This window comes from Hyperolius riggenbachi, chromosome 1 (assembly GCF_040937935.1).
Source record: "Hyperolius riggenbachi isolate aHypRig1 chromosome 1, aHypRig1.pri, whole genome shotgun sequence".
In the NCBI taxonomy this organism is placed as follows: Eukaryota; Metazoa; Chordata; class Amphibia; order Anura; family Hyperoliidae; genus Hyperolius; species Hyperolius riggenbachi.
Window position 1 is genome coordinate 685,349,593 of NC_090646.1, and position 18,999 is coordinate 685,368,591.

At 46.5% G+C, this 18,999-nt stretch overlaps 1 protein-coding gene across 5 annotated transcripts in view; it reads right to left on the bottom strand.

Annotated features, from left to right (window-relative positions):
- The window catches only part of LOC137532579 (NACHT, LRR and PYD domains-containing protein 3-like), a 1,034,343-nt gene that overhangs the window by 852,386 nt on the left and 162,958 nt on the right, over positions 1–18,999 (bottom strand). For all 5 annotated transcript variants that reach the window (XM_068253266.1, XM_068253275.1, XM_068253249.1 and 2 more), the window contains exon 2: positions 12,903–12,972. In XM_068253266.1, coding sequence (XP_068109367.1) covers positions 12,903–12,924 — 22 coding nt within the window. In that variant the 5' untranslated portion in view covers positions 12,925–12,972. The remainder of the gene's footprint in view (positions 1–12,902; positions 12,973–18,999) is intronic.

Below are 18,999 nucleotides of genomic sequence, written 5' to 3' on the forward strand. Positions count from 1 at the left end.
CCGACTCCGACTCCTAATGAATTTGTAACTGTAATTAAAATAGAAAATATGATAAAATGTTCTATTTCTCAAATAGTCATTAAAAATAATGTACATATACAGTATATATACAGTAATAGCTGTGCTTAGTCCACAAAAATGAAATAAACCAATCAAAATTAGTTACTTGTGCTGCTTCAATAAAGCAGTCCCCATATTTTTAAGGTCAGATATACATATCTGATTGTGACTGTATATATATTGTGTACACAGGAATCTCTTATATATACTAAATAACCTCTATGCTGTAAGAATAAAGCCTGATGTGTAGCCGTGTCACTAATAGAGATGGTCAATGAGATGGAAATTATTCTGCATTGATGCTGATTTATGCAAATGTATGCACTCCCTTTGCTGATGAAATCAAATAATTTGATATGTTGTTAAAATTTGGTTTGGTGACTACAAATTAAAGGGTACCTGAGACGGATGAAAAGTAAAGTTTTATACATACCTGGGGCTTCCTCCAGCCCCCTTTCAGGCCAATCAGTCCCTCGCTGTCCTCCACCACCCGGATCTTCTGCTATGAGTCCTGGTAATTCAGCCAGTCAGCGCAGTCCGGCCGCATGCCACTCCCACAGCAAGGAACATTCTGCACCTGCGCAATAGTGCTGCACAGGTGTAGTATGCTCCTGGCGGCGGAGTGTGTGCATGCGCACTACGCCCGACTGGCTCAAGTACCTGGACTCATAGCAGAAGATCCAGGTGGTGGAGGAGGACAACGAGGGACTGATTATCCTGAAGGCGGCTGGAGGAAGCCCCAGGTATGTATAAAACTTTAATTTCATCTGTCTCAGGTTTACTTTGTTACACAGTTGTACTATACTCTACATATGCACTCCCCACAGAGCTACAGGGAATCCACTGAGAATGCTGTGCACATTGAACACAGAGGTGTTGTCTGTCACCCATAAACCTTGTTCAGATTGTGCATGAAGAATGTGTAATAGAGGAAGAATCTCCTCATTCCCCTGCAGAGTACCTGCACATTACTCTTACATGTACCCACACTTACATTGCCTAGGGCCTGATAGATGTTCTTTGTTCCGGTTTGTACCTTTTACAAGTACTCTTACCAAGGACTAGTTTTAGTCTAAAGGGAAAAAATATAGTAGTCTACATATCCTTCTCACTTAAGTTGTCTAAGCGCTGGCAGTTAAGAGACGAATTTCATGTTACATACTTTTAATCAACAAAATTGTAATATGCAAATTAGAGGAGTCGGAGTCGAGGAGTCGGAGGAATCCTAAACTGATCAGTCAGAGTCAGAGTCGGTGGATTTTTGGACCGACTCCACAGCCCTGGTATAAATACCCCCCAAATGACCCCATTTTGGAAAGAAGACATCCCAAAGTATTCACTGAGAGGCATGGTGAGTTCATAGAAAATTTTATTTTTTGTCACAAGTTAGCGGAAAATGACACTTTGTGACAAAAAAAAAAAGTTTCCATTTCTGCTAACTTGTGACAAAAAAAATGAAATCTGCCACGGACTCACCATGCCCCTCTCTGAATACCTTGAAGTGTCTACTTTCCAAAATGGGGTCATTTGTGGGGTGTGTTTACCGTCCTGGCATTTTGGGGGGTGCTAAATTGTAAGCACCCCTGTAAAGCCTAAAGGTGCTCATTTGACTTTGGGCTCCTTAGCGCAGTTAGGCTGTAAAATAGTGCCACACATGTGGTACCGCCTGTGACGCCGTCGATATGACATATTGAATGCGTCATGGAGTTACAAACGCCAGTTTCTTCGCAAACCAACCAAACTGACAGTTGTTGGTTTAAAATCCACTTTTTTTTTCTCTTACACTCTGGCTGCTAACAACCCCTGGCTCTCTGGTAGCTTCTAATTACAAAACCTTGCACCTACATGGGACCTGGTGTTTCCTGGCCTTATGTGACCCCCTAGAAGGTTTATAGCTCATCCATCAGAGATTAAATGGACAGAAGCTAATAAACCGCCCCTTCTCCCAGACTGGTAGGAACCGATCACAGCAGGGGGTTCTCTCAGGGTTACCTCAGCTGAAGGATCAAAGAGAATCCTTCTCGCAGCTGACCTTCCTGTGATCTCACAAATATGAAATCCATCTTTTGTCATAAAGATGACTTTCCAAATAGGCAACGGCCTTTAGAACCCGCTTATTATGTAATTCGGAACAAACCACACAATTGGATTTTCCCGAATTAACGGTAAGCCCTGCCAAAGCAGAGATATGCATTTTGGGGTCACCGTTCACTCTAAACCCCCCCAAGTTTGGTATCAGCAGATGCACAAACTTGTGCTGATTATGAATATTTATTCGGGTTCCTGATATTACCCACGGGCATGCCGAGAGCGGGCAAAATATGAATTGGCCCAAACTTCTCCCTGCCTAAGGGGGCACTGCCTTATTCAAATTGCACAAGGCTGGACTTGTACGTGTCATAACTCCTCCCACCTACAGTGAGGAACAAAACTGACATGACCCAAAAGTCCAGCGTCCTTTACCTTCAATCTGATGCCTAGTAACATCCTGGCAGCCCGCAAGGACACGGGCCAAAACCTCCATCTTGGAACTTCCTAACAAAGGCCTGTTGGCCGCATGGCAACCGCCATTTTGGGACTTTCGCCAAAGACTTGCGATTGCCGCATGGACTACCAATAACGGTATTTGAACTGTATATTAAGACATTCTGTTCCTTTTCATCTCTACTCTCTATCAAACCAAACTGTTCTAAAATAAGCTGTGTGTATGTAGTTTAAAAATAAACTAACGATTTTATCGTTCAGTCTTGTGCCTTTTCTGGTCATCTGATTGCTGCTATAACGAATCTGCCCTCTGAAGAGTCAGTCATACTACCGCATTGTTTTATGATTTGCTTATAAATTGTTGATTTGCTAGCTAGGTTGTAAATAACCGTTTCTTCCTTCTAGGATTAGCTAGTACCAGATTTCCTGTGCAAAATCGATAACTTTCGTTTCTCGATTGTAAATACAATTTGAGATTGCATCATATAGGGACCCAGTAACCTTTCTTTAACATCACATTGCTCACAGTCTTTAAGCCGTCGGAAGTGACTATTCCCCGAACGGTGACTGGAGCGTGTTGAACGTGATTGGGCTGGCTACCGTATTATGATAGCGGGAGTCTCTTTCCTCCCTACAGAACGTGAGAAAGTGGTGGCAGTGTATTTACCCGATTTCCAACGCGAAATCGATATTTTTAGTTTACAGATTGTATATACAATCAGAATTGTACATGTATGGGCACCTCCAACCGATCTTAACCGTTTACTACGCACACAGTGAATTTGCCTCCAGCAGTCTCTAGTGCATGAGACCTGCATGGCAACAGTGGCCTAGTAATACGGGATTGGTGGAAGTTTGTCCCATTACATATTGTCGGCAGCTGCGCGACCAATCTTTGTCGGTCTGTTCACCGTACTTCCTGCGTATGCTAACGGGAGTAGATTAGACGGGATTGGCACGCTCTGTCGCCTTTTCTTTCTTCCCTCTGACGATCCAGCAACCGGTCTCATTGTCCGTCTGCGCCCGTACTTCCTGCGTACGCTAACGGGAGCAGATCTCGACGGGATCGCGGGGCTGGATTGTCACACCGCCGTACTCTGGAGAAGTAGTATAAAGTGTTTTGTGGTGTATTTTTACACATACCCATGCTGGGTGGGAGAAATATCTCTGTAAATGACAATTCTTTGATTTTTTTTTTTTTTTTTTTTTACACACAATTGTCTATTTACAGAGAGATTTCTCCCACTCAGCATGGGTATGTGTAAAAATACACCCCAAAACACATTATACTACTTCTCCTGAGTACGGCGATACCACACGTGTGGCACTTCTTTGCACCCTAACTGCGCTAAGGGGCCCAACGTCCAAAGAGTACCTTTAGGATTTCACAGGTAAATTTTGAAACATTTGTTTTCAAGATTACTCCTCACGGTTTAGGGCCCCTAAAATGCCAGGGCAGTATAGGAACCCCACAAGTTACCCCATTTTAGAAAGAAGACACCCCAAGGTATTCCGTTAGGAGTATGGTGAGGTCAAAGAAGATTTTATTTTTTGTCACAAGTTAGCAGAAATTGATTTTTTTTCCCACAAAGTGTCATTTTCCACTAACTTGTGACAAAAAAATAAAAACTTCTATGAACTCACCATACTCCTAACGGAATACCTTGTCTGGAAAGCATAGTCTGGAAAGCAAATGCCTCAAAATTACCTGTGAATAGGACGTTGGGCCCCTTAGCGCACCTAGACTGCAAAAAAGTGCCACACATGTGGTATCGCCGTACTCAGGAGAAGTAGTATAATGTGTTTTGGGTTGTATTTTTACATATACCCATGCTGGGTGGGAGAAATCTCTCTGTAAATGGACAATTGTGTGTAAAAAAAAAATCAAAAAATTGTCATTTACAGAGATATTTCTCCCACCCAGCATGGGTATGTGTAAAAATACACCCCAAAACACATTATACTACTTCTCCTGAGTACCGCGATACCACATGTGTGACACTTTTTTGCCGACTAGGTGCGCTAAGGGGCCCAACATCCTATTCACAGGTAATTTTGAGGCATTTGGTTTCTAGACTACTCATGGTTTAGGGCCCCTAAAATGCCAGGGCAGTATAGGAACCCCACAAGTGACCCCATTTTAGAAAGAAGACACCCCAAGGTATTCCGTTAGGTGTATGGTGAGTTCATAGAAGATTTTATTTTTTGTCACAAGTTAGTGGAAAATGACACTTTGTGAAAAAAACAATAAAAATCAATTTCCGCTAACTGTTGACAAAAAATAAAATCTTCTATGAACTCATCATACACCTAACCGAATACCTTGGGGTGTCTTTTTTTTCTAAAATGGGGTCACTTGTGGGGTTCCTATACTGCCCTGGCATTTTAGGGGCCCAAAACCGTGAGTAGTCTGGAAACCAAATGCCTCAAAATGACTGTTCAGGGGTATAAGCATCTGCAAATTTTGATGATAGGTGGTCTATGATGTAGGGCTGCACGATTTTAGGGAAATATCGAAATTGCGATTTTTCTCTCAGAAATTGCAATTTCGATTTTCCCCAATTTTTTTTCCTCCTCTAAACAAGCTTTTGCACTTTAGGGCAGGGGGGGGGGGGGGCGACCCGCAACTATCCCCCCAAACGCCGCTCGCCAGTAATATCATGCATGTATGTATGTATGTATGAAATAATGTTCAGCCGACAGCCGCCGTACGAAACCGCGCATACTTTCAAGCTTGCACGGACAGCCAGTGTCCGTGCACGCAGAGGCAGCCTGTATCGTGTGCCTCTGCAGAGTGCAGATTGACGGCTGAGCCTCGCACAGTTGCACTATCGTGGCTGTCATCACCCCCCTGCCCGATTATCAGGGTGCACGGGGCTCGCTTGAAAAAAAAAAAAAGCAAGTAGCGCTGTTCTGAAGCCAGTCCCTGTACTGCTCCGCTCTGTGCATGAGATCTCGCGCTTCCCGGCGAGCTCGTGCCTTCAATGGCTCAGCGGCAGTAAGAGGCTGAGCCAATGAAGGCACGAGCTCGCCGGGAAGCGCGACATCTCATGCACAGAGCGGAGCAGTACAGGGACTGACTTCAGAACAGCGCTGCTTGCTTTTTTTTTTTTCAAGCGAGCCCCGTGCACCCTGACAGGTGGGTGATAACAGCCAGGAAAGCAGCCGGGCGGTAATTGATCTAGGGAGAACACTGCCTTGTGTCTGGCCCCGCTGTGCGCGGATTGGCCAGAAGCAGTGAATATGTATGAGTGTTAATGAGTGGGGGGCGGATCCACTCGAGCGAGCAGCCAGGCACATACAGCTTTACCAATCACTGGATAGCGATGGAATGACGGCAGCGGTAGGCGGAGCTGTACGCTCTGTACAGCTCCGCCTACCGCTGCCGTCATTCCATCGCTATCCAGTGATTGGTAAAGCTGTATGTGCCCGGCTGCTCGCTCGAGTGGATCCGCCCCCCACTCATTAACACTCATACATATTCACTGCTTCTGGCCAATCCGCGCACAGCGGGGCCAGACACAAGGTACAGACAGCGGACCGAAAAACCGAGGTTACCGACGATCAGCAGATCGTCTTGCCACGAACCGCGGTTTCGGTTTTAAACCGAAAAACCATGCAGCCCTACTATGAGGGGGTGAATTTTGTGGAACCGGTCATAAGCAGGGTGGCCTCTTAGATGACAGGTTGTATTGGGCCTGATCTGATGGATAGGAGTGCTAGGGGGGTGACAGGAGGTGATTGATGGGTGTCTCAGGGGGTGATTAGAGGGGAAAATAGATGCAATCAATGCACTGGGGAGGTGATCGGAAGGGGGTCTGAGGGTTTGGCCGAGTGATCAGGAGCCCACACGGGGCAAATTAGGGCCTGATCTGATGGGTAGGTGTGCTAGGGGGTGACAGGAGGTGATTGATGGGTGTCTCAAGGTGTGATTAGAGGGGGGAATAGATGCAAGCAATGCACTGGTGAGGTGATCAGAGCTGGGGTCTGAGGGCGTTCTGAGGGTGTGGGCAGGTGATTGGGTGCCCTAGGGGCAGATAGGGGTCTGATCTGATGGGTAGCAGTGACAGGTGGTGACAGGGGGTGATTGATGGGTAATTAGTGGGTGTTTAGAGGAGAGAACAGATGTAAACAATGCACTTGGGAGGTGATCTGATGGCGGGTCTGCGGGCGATCTGATTGTGTGGGTGGGTGATCAGATTGCCCGCAAGGGGCAGGTTAGGCGCTGATTGATGGGTGGCAGTGACGGGGTGATTTATAGGTGATTGACAGGTGATTGACTGGTGATCAGTGAGTTTACAGGGAAGAACAGATGTAAATAATGCACTGGTGAATTGATAAGGGGGGGGTCTGAGGGCAATCTGAGCACGTGGGCGGGTGATTGGGTGCCTGCAAGGGGCAGATTAGGGGTCTGATCTGATGGGTAACAGTGACAGGTGGTGATAGGGGGTGATTGATGGGTAATTAGTGGGTGTTTAGAGGAGAGAAAAGATGTAAACAATGCACTTGGGAGGTGATCTGACGGCGGGTCTGCGTGCGATCTGATGGTGTGGGTGGGTGATCAGATTGCCCGCAAGGGGCAGGTTAGAGGCTGATTGATGGGTGGCAGTGACAGGGGGTGATTGATGGGTGATTGATGGGTGATTGATGGGTGATCAGTGGGTTATTACAGGGGGGATAGATGCATACAGTACACGGGGGGGGGTCTGGGGGAGGATCTGAGGGGTGGGGGGTGATCAGGAGCCCCCAGGGGGCAGTTAGGACCTAAACAAAAAAAATAGCGTTGACAGATAGTGACAGGGAGTGATTGATGGGTGATTAGGGGAGTGATTGGGTGTAAACAGGGGTCTGAGGGGTGGGCAGGGGGGGGGGGTCTGAGGGGTGCTGTGGGCGATCAGAGGGAAGGGGGGCAGGATCAGTGTGTTTGGTGCAGACTAGGGTGGATGCAGCCTGCCCTGGTGGTCCCTCGGAGACTGGGACCACCAGGGCAGGAGGCAGCCTGTATAATACGCTTTGTATACATTACAAAGCGTATTATACGCTTTGGATGCGGCGATCGTGGGGTTAACAACCCACCGGCACTTCCGAACGGCCAGCGGGGTGTCGTCGCGGGTGGGCGGAGCCAGTTGCCGCCGGGGGAAGCGCGTGTCACCAGTGACGAGATCGCTCCCCGGGCATGCCGAAAGGACGCAACGCCGATGGGCGTATTGCGGTCCTTTCGGCATCCACTTTGCCGCCGCCCATCGGCTGTGGGCGGTCGGCAAGTGGTTAATAAAGTTTTGTATTTTTGATACCCAAGAGAGACAGAGTATTTATTAACTTATACCAAAAAGCCCTTTTCTCAGGATTACTCCATTCTTTCTTAACCATCTCTCTTAGAGTAGAGTGAACCGGAATAAAATGAGATTTAGAATCCGCCAAATTTACATGCATCTGATCTAGTGGTGTCAATGATTTCTGCTCTGTCTTAATACCCATGGTGTTGTGCATAGCCAACTATAAATCTTTCATGAGATCAGGAGAAAAAGTAGCCTCCTCTACACTGCAGGACTCCAAACCGCCTCACTGAAAGGTATGCCCTGGAGTCCTGAATAAGTCACCCCTGCCGCCTGACATGGATGGCCCAAATGGAGGTCTCCCACGCATTCTGTCCAGACAGGAAACTAAACTGAAGTGCTGAAGGTACTTGTCCCCTTACATGCTGCTGCCTATTTGTTATGCAAATTCTGTATCTTTGCAGCTTCCTGTCCACAGGGAGGGAGAAAAGTCTCATTAGGGGTGCTGTCCAAATGTCGCTCTGGGAAACACTGAAGACAGCTTGAGATAAGATTTTACTGCAGGAAAGTTAAAAGGATCATTAGCTCTGCTCTGTTTTACACCTTAAAATACAGAGTGTGTGGCTAGCTAGCTGCTTGGTCTCGTTTGATCTCCCTCAACAATGTCAACAGAGCCGTCTATGTTCTTCAAAGGATGTCTCTTTGAGCACAACAGTACCTTCTCTATCCTAATTGGGAGGCCAGACTCTACTGGTTTCCTTACGTTATTTTGGTTTCTTAGCATTAGGTCCATATGGCCCTCATGTGCAGGGCTGTGGAGTCGGTCCAAAATCTTCCGACTCCAACACCGACTCCTCAGTTTATGAAACCACGACTCCGACTCCGGGTACCCAAAATGGCTTAGACTCCGACTCATCGACTTAGACTCCTTAGTCTAATACTTAACAGGGCTGTGGACCGACTCCGGGTGCCCAAAATTGCCCCGACTCAAACTCCGACTCCACAGCCCTGCTCATGTGTCCAGGTGGCTCACCTTACATTGCGCTCTCAATATTTTGTAATTATTCGGTTATGCAATCAACATAATTACCCCTAATGCCAGGGGCCTAAGCTCAGCTCAGAAGCATTTAGTTACAGATTACCCAGCAAGTTCATGGAAAACTAGAACTAGAACTAGAACTCCTAGTAGTGTGTAAGGGGTTAAAGAGGAACAAAAAGCCATCTTACTAAAATGTTAAGCAAAACAAGTTTGCCTTCTTAAAACAGAAGGCATCTGCGATAATTCTGGGAAGCCTTTAAGAAATATACCACACATAAACCAGACTTATGTATACAGGAAATCCACTTCACAATCTTTTCCTACCCTATGTACTTCAACAAACACTATCAAAGATACTTTTTCCTGTCAACATCTAAGAAACACAGGGGATTAATTACACTACTTGAAGGGGTTCTGTGGCCCTTTTTCAAAATGCAATTTAAATGAAGAGACATGTTCCTTTCATAAGTACAAATCGTTTTTCGCTTGTTTTGTTTAGAAACAGTTGTGATGCAGGATAAGGCAGACTAAAAGCAGCTGCTCCTCCCTGCTATCTGCCTCTCCCCCCCCCCCCTGCTGCACGTCATCTGATGAGTTATCCCTCACCTTTTTGCATGCTCCAGAAAGCAGGGGGAGGATCTGCCTCGTTTGGCTTCAGCTTACCTCTTGTGCATGGCAGTACAGGGAGACTGTGCGGAAGAAGCACTTCTGGAGTCAATTTACATAGCAGCCATCTTGCCCAAAGATTTGAAAGTTATATTTCATTTTTTAATTTATTGGCAGCAGGGAGAGGCGAAAATAGGAGAAATTAAGAGGGGGGATAACGGAGGAAACAGTCATACGTTTATTTTTTTTTTAATGTGCTGTAAATTCATCACAGATCTTCTTTAAAGAGAACCCGAGGCGGCTTAAGAAAAACAAAAGTAAATAAAAAAAATACATACTACCTGGTCCATGCCACCTCCTGGATCAATCCACGCCACTCCACCCTGCTCTCAGTGGCCCAGTCCATCCTACGAGGCCTCCAATTACCGGCAGACGATTCCAAGATGGCCGTGACCTGGAAGTACTTCCTGGGTCACGGCTTAGCTGATGATTGGAGGAGGCGGGGAAGTGAGGTAATAGAGGCGGAGAGCGAGCTGGGGAGGCAGGGGAGTGAGCCGAGTGACAGTCAGATTGTCGCTAGACTGTCGCTAGTTTTGGGTTGGGACAGCAGAGCCCGGGGGGTGGGGGGGAGACAGATGGCGGCACCAGTACACAGAGGCATGTCACTGGGCAGAGAACATGCCTCTGTATCCTATAATGACCAAAAAAATCCGCCTTAGGTACTCTTTAACAAACTTTTTCCTATGGAATTACGATCTCAAATGTCAAATAAGGATGGTTGCTTTATTATAATTATGGGTAAATATCAATCCAAAATTCTCTGTACAGGTAGTCCCCAACTTACAAACAGCATGGATTCCGTGGAAACAAGTCAAAAACACCTTTTTCAAATTGGAGTAGTTCTTGAGAAAATCACAATTTTATCAAAATAATTTGAAAATTAAAAAATTCAAAGAAAAAATTTGAAGGACCTGCTATCTTGGTAACACCAGAAATATTACAAAACTGTGCCGATTATTAACAACCCTGGCATTCAATTTCCCCAGGATTTCTGTGCAAAAAGTGTTTCAATTCATTTCCAATTTTCAACCAATTTTTTTTTTGCAATCAATTTTTTTTTTTTTTATATTGAATTCAATTTAAAAAAAATGTTTTCTGCAGGATGTGGATGATGCTGTGTGACCCTGGTATCATCAACGCCGATCAACGGGGGACATGTTATCACCGAGGGAGAAGCAAAATCCGCCAAGGGACATGTAAGACGGCACTGGGGAAGCTATCAGAGGTACGCAACGAGGGATCAGCACGCCAATGTTGAGTATAAGACCCAGATGTATAGCCAGATGTATAGGTAGCCAGATGTGCAGCCAGGTAGTTAGCCAGATGTATTAGCCAGGTATAGTTAGCCAGATGTATTAGCCAGGTATAGTAAGCCAGATGTATTAGCCAGGTATAGTTAGCCAGATGTATTAGCCAGGTATAGTTAGCCAGATGTATTAGCCAGGTATAGTAAGCCAGATGTATTAGCCAGGTATAGTTAGCCAGATGTATTAGCCAGGTATAGTTAGCCAGATGTATTAGCCAGGTATAGTTAGCCAGATGTTTTGCTAGGTATATAGTGAGCCAGGTATATACTGAGCCAGATGTTTTGCTAGGTATATAATGAGCCAGATGTTTGCCAGGTATATAGAAGACAGATGTGCAGCCAGGTCTAGGGAGCCAGATGTATAGGGAGCTAGGTTTGCAGGTGCCTCTGCCCCCTCCCCCCATTGCCCCCGTACTCCCTTCTGACTGTGGCCGAGTGTCCCTGGCCGGGGACTCCTGTGTGTGTGTGGGGGGGGGGGGGGGGGGTTCCGCTTCTATGTGGGCTGGTGGTGGCCTGTGGGGATCCCCCTTCAGTGGGGGGAGTGTCCCCTTATATGGGGGTGTCCCCTTCTATGGGGGCTGTGGGTGGCCTCTCCCTCTTTCCCCCTCCCTCCCGATCCCCTGTGCCCCCCCCCCCCCTAGTCAGGAGCCCTGATCTACTCACCTGAGGGCTTTCTTCTGCGGCGGAAGCGGCGAACTTCCTCCTCCATCGCGAAGTCTCGTGTTTTCTGTAATTACAGTTACGAGGCTTGGTGACGTCACCGAGCCTCATAACTGTAACGACAGAGACCGGGACTTCGCCAAAGGAGGGTGTCCATCGCGGCCAGCACAGGAGAAAGCCCTCAGGTGACTAGATCAGGGCTCCTGAATGGGGGGGGGGGGAGGCACGGGGATCGGGAGGGAGGGGGGAAGAGGAGGAAGAGGCCACCCACAGCCCCCATAGAAGGGGACACCGCCCGCACAAAAGGGGTATCCCCGCAGGCCACCACCAGCCCGCATAGAAGAGGGATCTCCCTCCCACACACACACACACAGGAGTCCCCGGCCAGCCTGAACAGAAGGGGGACATCCCCCCGCACAGAAGGGACATCCGGCCACCCACCCACAGAGAAAGGGGAATCCCGCACGCAGCCAGCACATTCTCTGCCTCGCTGGTTGCACAGGGAGTCCCCCAGGATGGCTGGATGCTAGTTCTGCACGCTGGGGGTAGCACAGATCACTACCCACAGCGTGCAGACAGGCATCCAGCCATCCTGGGGAATCCCTCTGATCAGTAAAAAGTGCAGCCGGCGGGGCAGAGAAACAGGAAATCTCCCTGTTGGCATGGACAAGCTCAGCTCGTCATTACCGCTTTTTGCATGTTTTTCCTGGACGAACTCAGCTCCTCCATACTGCCAGGGAGGCTACATATAGTTCATAAGGTTGGTTGAACTTTTGGGAGTCCCCAGCTGGAGTGATAAGGATCACTCCTGCGTCTCTTACAACTCAGGCCAGAAGGCAGCTACGTGTCGGACACCTGCTGGGTCAGCTCCCAGCAGTCTTAGAAAAGGATGCTTTTTATTAGCTTCTGTCCATCTAATCTCGGATGGATGAGCAATATAACTACACAGAAATGCTAGGTGACAAATTTCACACAAAACTGCCAGGGCTTGCTAGCAAAGCCAGGAAGGAGAGAAAAAAACAAAACAAAACAGTGGTTTTAAAAAGTAAATGACATCTCTACTATTTTGCAAGGGAATTTGCGTTTGCAACTTGAATGGCGCACACACGGTTTTCTTGGGTACCGTGTGAGCGTCATACTACTTGTATAGTGAATATTTATGCTACTAATGCACAAGTAACCACTGCACTCAGCAAGGTGCCGGACACGCTACAGTCAATTCAATTTGGAAATTTGATGTAGTGCAACACTGCTGATTACTTACCGCTCCCTAAATCCAGTGGCCTATAATACATAGCTATAGAAACCAAATCTTATAAAAAGTTGTAAGTGACCTATTAAACAGGGTATATGTCCCCTGCTGCTACCTCACATACAAACATCAGACAGAAGACAATTTGTGTTTCTTTACCTGCAATGCTGGATTCCGCCATCTTGCCTGCCGCCGGGAATTACTGTTCAGCTGAAGCCAGCCTGGAGACCTGAAGACAATAACACAATCATTATTACTGGAGTCACCCTACAGTATTACAGGAGAATGCTGCATGTGTCTATAGTGACTACAGTAACATCACCAGGAACACAGCACTGGAGGCCTGATCACATAACACAAGCACCATTACTGGTGTCACCCTACAATATTACAGGAGAATGCTGCATGTGTCTATAGTGACTACAGTAACATCACCAGGAACACAGCACTGGAGGCCTGATCACATAACACAAGCACCATTACTGGTGTCACCCTACAATATTACAGGAGAATGCTGCATGTGTCTATAGTGACTACAGTAACATCACCAGGAACACAGCACTGGAGACCTGATCACATAACACAAGCACCATTACTGGTGTCACCCTACAATATTACAGGAGAATGCTGCATGTGTCTATAGTGACTACAGTAACATCACCAGGAACACAGTACTGGAGGCCTGATCACATAACACAAGCACCATTACTGGTGTCACCCTACAATATTACAGGAGAATGCTGCATGTGTCTATAGTGACTACAGTAACATCACCAGGAACACAGCACTGGAGGCCTGATCACATAACACAAGCACCATTACTGGTGTCACCCTACAGTATTACAGGAGAATGCTGCATGTGTCTATAGTGACTACAGTAACATCACCAGGAACACAGTACTGGAGGCCTGATCACATAACACAATCATTATTACTGGAGTCACCCTACAGTATTACAGGAGAATGGTGCATGTGTCTAAAGTGACTACAGTAACATCACCAGGAACAGAGCACTGGAGACCTGATCACATAACACAAGCACCATTACTGGTGTCACCCTACAATATTACAGGAGAATGCTGCATGTGTCTATAGTGACTACAGTAACATCACCAGGAACACAGTACTGGAGGCCTGATCACATAACACAAGCACCATTACTGGAGTCACCCTACAATATTACAGGAGAATGCTGCATGTGTCTATAGTGACTACAGTAACATCACCAGGAACACAGCACTGGAGACCTGATCACATAACACAAGCACCATTACTGGTGTCACCCTACAATATTACAGGAGAATGCTGCATGTGTCTATAGTGACTACAGTAACATCACCAGGAACACAGTACTGGAGGCCTGATCACATAACACAAGCACCATTACTGGTGTCACCCTACAATATTACAGGAGAATGCTGCATGTGTCTATAGTGACTACAGTAACATCACCAGGAACACAGCACTGGAGGCCTGATCACATAACACAAGCACCATTACTGGAGTCACCCTACAATATTACAGGAGAATGCTGCATGTGTCTATAGTGACTACAGTAACATCACCAGGAACACAGCACTGGAGGCCTGATCACATAACACAAGCACCATTACTAGTGTCACCCTACAATATTACAGGAGAATGCTGCGTGTGTCTATAGTGACTACAGTAACATGTCACCAGGAACACAGCACTGGAGGCCTGATCACATAACACAAGCACCATTACTGGTGTCACCCTACAATATTACAGGAGAATGCTGCATGTGTCTATAGTGACTACAGTAACATCACCAGGAACACAGCACTGGAGGCCTGATCACATAACACAAGCACCATTACTGGTGTCACCCTACAATATTACAGGAGAATGCTGCATGTGTCTATAGTGACTACAGTAACATCACCAGGAACACAGCACTGGAGGCCTGATCACATAACACAAGCACCATTACTGGTGTCACCCTACAATATTACAGGAGAATGCTGCATGTGTCTATAGTGACTACAGTAACATCACCAGGAACACAGCACTGGAGGCCTGATCACATAACACAAGCACCATTACTGGTGTCACCCTACAATATTACAGGAGAATGCTGCATGTGTCTATAGTGACTACAGTAACATCACCAGGAAAACAGCACTGGAGGCCTGATCACATAACACAAGCACCATTACTGGTGTCACCCTACAATATTACAGGAGAATGCTGCATGTGTCTATAGTGACTACAGTAACATCACCAGGAACACAGCACTGGAGGCCTGATCACATAACACAAGCATCATTACTGGTGTCACCCTACAATATTACAGGAGAATGCTGCATGTGTCTATAGTGACTACAGTAACATCACCAGGTACACAGCACTGGAGGCCTGATCACATAACACAAGCACCATTACTGGTGTCACCCTACAATATTACAGAAGAATGCTGCCTGTGTCTATAGTGACTACAGTAACATCACCAGGAACAGAGCACTGGAGGCCTGATCACATAACACAAGCACCATTACTGGTGTCACCCTACAATATTACAGGAGAATGCTGCATGTGTCTATAGTGACTACAGTAACATCACCAGGAACACAGCACTGGAGACCTGATCACATAACACAAGCACCATTACTGGTGTCACCCTACAATATTACAGGAGAATGCTGCATGTGTGTATAGTGACTACAGTAACATCACCAGGAACACAGCACTGGAGGCCTGATCACATAACACAAGCACCATTACTGGTGTCACCCTACAATATTACAGGAGAATGCTGCGTGTGTCTATAGTGACTACAGTAACATCACCAGGAACAGAGCACTGGAGGCCTGATCACATAACACAAGCACCATTACTGGTGTCACCCTACAATATTACAGGAGAATGCTGCATGTGTCTATAGTGACTACAGTAACATGTCACCAGGAACACAGCACTGGAGGCCTGATCACATAACACAAGCACCATTACTGGTGTCACCCTACAATATTACAGGAGAATGCTGCATGTGTCTATAGTGACTACAGTAACATGTCACCAGGAACACAGCACTGGAGGCCTGATCACATAACACAAGCACCATTACTGGTGTCACCAGACAATATTACAGGAGGATGCTGCATGTGTCTATAGTGACTACAGTAACATGTCACCAGGAACACAGCACTGGAGGCCTGATCACATAACACAAGCACCATTACTGGTGTCACCCTACAATATTGCAGGAGGATGCTGCATGTGTCTATAGTGACTACAGTAACATCACCAGGAACAGAGCACTGGAGGCCTGATCACATAACACAAGCACCATTACTGGTGTCACCCTACAATATTACAGGAGAATGCTGCATGTGTCTATAGTGACTACAGTAACATGTCACCAGGAACACAGCACTGGAGGCCTGATCACACTAACACAAGCACCATTACTGGTGTCACCCTACAATATTACAGGAGAATGCTGCATGTGTCTATAGTGACTACAGTAACATCACCAGGAACACAGCACTGGAGGCCTGATCACATAACACAAGCACCATTACTGGTGTCACCCTACAATATTACAGGAGAATGCTGCATGTGTCTATAGTGACTACAGTAACATCACCAGGGACACAGCACTGGAGGCCTGATCACATAACACAAGCACCATTACTGGTGTCACCCTACAATATTACAGGAGAATGCTGCATGTGTCTATAGTGACTACAGTAACATGTCACCAGGAACACAGCACTGGAGGCCTGATCACATAACACAAGCACCATTACTGGTGTCACCCTACAATATTACAGGAGAATGCTGCATGTGTCTATAGTGACTACAGTAACATCACCAGGAACACAGCACTGGAGGTCGGATCACATAACACAGGCACCATTACTGGTGTCACCCTACAATATTACAGGAGAATGCTGCATGTGTCTATAGTGACTACAGTAACATCACCAGGAACACAGCACTGGAGGCCTGATCACATAACACAAGCACCATTACTGGTGTCACCAGACAATATTACAGGAGGATGCTGCATGTGTCTATAGTGACTACAATAACATGTCACCAGGAACACAGCACTGGAGACCTGATCACATAACACAAGCACCATTACTGGTGTCACCCGACAATATTACAGGAGGATGCTGCATGTGTCTATAGTGACTACAGTAACATGTCACCAGGAACAGAGCACTGGAGGCCTGATCACATAACACAAGCACCATTACTGGTGTCACCCTACAATATTACAGGAGGATGCTGCATGTGTCTATAGTGACTACAGTAACATCACCAGGAACAGAGCACTGGAGGCCTGATCACATAACACAAGCACCATTACTGGTGTCACCCTACAATATTACAGGAGAATGCTGCATGTGTCTATAGTGACTACAGTAACATGTCACCAGGAACACAGCACTGGAGGCCTGATCACATAACACAAGCACCATTACTGGTGTCACCCTACAATATTACAGGAGGATGCTGCATGTGTCTATAGTGACTACAGTAACATCACCAGGGACACAGCACTGGAGGCCTGATCACATAACACAAGCACCATTACTGGTGTCACCCTACAATATTACAGGAGGATGTTGCATGTGTCTATAGTGACTACAGTAACATCACCAGGAACACAGCACTGGAGGCCTGATCACACTAACACAAGCACCATTACTGGTGTCACCCTACAATATTACAGGAGAATGCTGCATGTGTCTATAGTGACTACAGTAACATCACCAGGAACACAGCACTGGAGGCCTGATCACATAACACAAGCACCATTACTGGTGTCACCCTACAATATTACAGGAGAAGGCTGCATGTGTCTATAGTGACTACAGTAACATCACCAGGAACACAGCACTGGAGGCCTGATCACATAACACAAGCACCATTACTGGTGTCACCCTACAATATTACAGGAGAATGCTGCATGTGTCTATAGTGACTACAGTAACATGTCACCAGGAACACAGCACTGGAGGCCTGATCACATAACACAAGCACCATTACTGGTGTCACCCTACAATATTACAGGAGAATGCTGCATGTGTCTATAGTGACTACAGTAACATCACCAGGGACACAGCACTGGAGGCCTGATCACATAACACAAGCACCATTACTGGTGTCACCCTACAATATTACAGGAGAATGCTGCATGTGTCTATAGTGACTACAGTAACATCACCAGGAACAGAGCACTGGAGGCCTGATCACATAACACAAGCACCATTACTGGTGTCACCCGACAATATTACAGGAGGATGCTGCATGTGTCTATAGTGACTACAGTAACATGTCACCAGGAACACAGCACTGGAGGCCTAATCACATAACACAATCATTATTACTGGAGTCACCCTACAGTATTACAGGAGAATGCTGCATGTGTCTATAGTGACTACAGTAACATCACCAGGAACAGAGCACTGGAGGCCTGATCACATAACACAAGCACCATTACTGGTGTCACCCTACAATATTACAGGAGAATGCTGCATGTGTCTATAGTGACTACAGTAACATCACCAGGAACACAGCACTGGAGACCTGATCACATAACACAAGCACCATTACTGGTGTCACCCGACAATATTACAGGAGGATGCTGCATGTGTCTATAGTGACTACAGTAACATGTCACCAGGAACACAGCACTGGAGCCCTGATCACATAACACAAGCACCATTACTGGTGTCACCCTACAATATTACAGGAGGATGCTGCATGTGTCTATAGTGACTACAGTAACATCACCAGGAACAGAGCACTGGAGGCCTGATCACATAACACAAGCACCATTACTGGTGTCACCCTACAATATTACAGGAGAATGCTGCATGTGTCTATAGTGACTACAGTAACATGTCACCAGGAACACAGCACTGGAGGCCTGATCACATAACACAAGCACCATTACTGGTGTCACCCTACAATATTACAGGAGGATGCTGCATGTGTCTATAGTGACTACAGTAACATCACCAGGAACAGAGCACTGGAGGCCTGATTACATAACACAAGCACCATTACTGGTGTCACCCGACAATATTACAGGAGAATGCTGCATGTGTCTATAGTGACTACAGTAACATGTCACCAGCAACACAGCACTGGAGGCCTGATCACATAACACAAGCACCATTACTGGTGTCACCCTACAGTATTACAGGAGAATGCTGCATGTGTCTATAGTGACTACAGTAACATCACCAGGAACAGAGCACTGGAGGCCTGATCA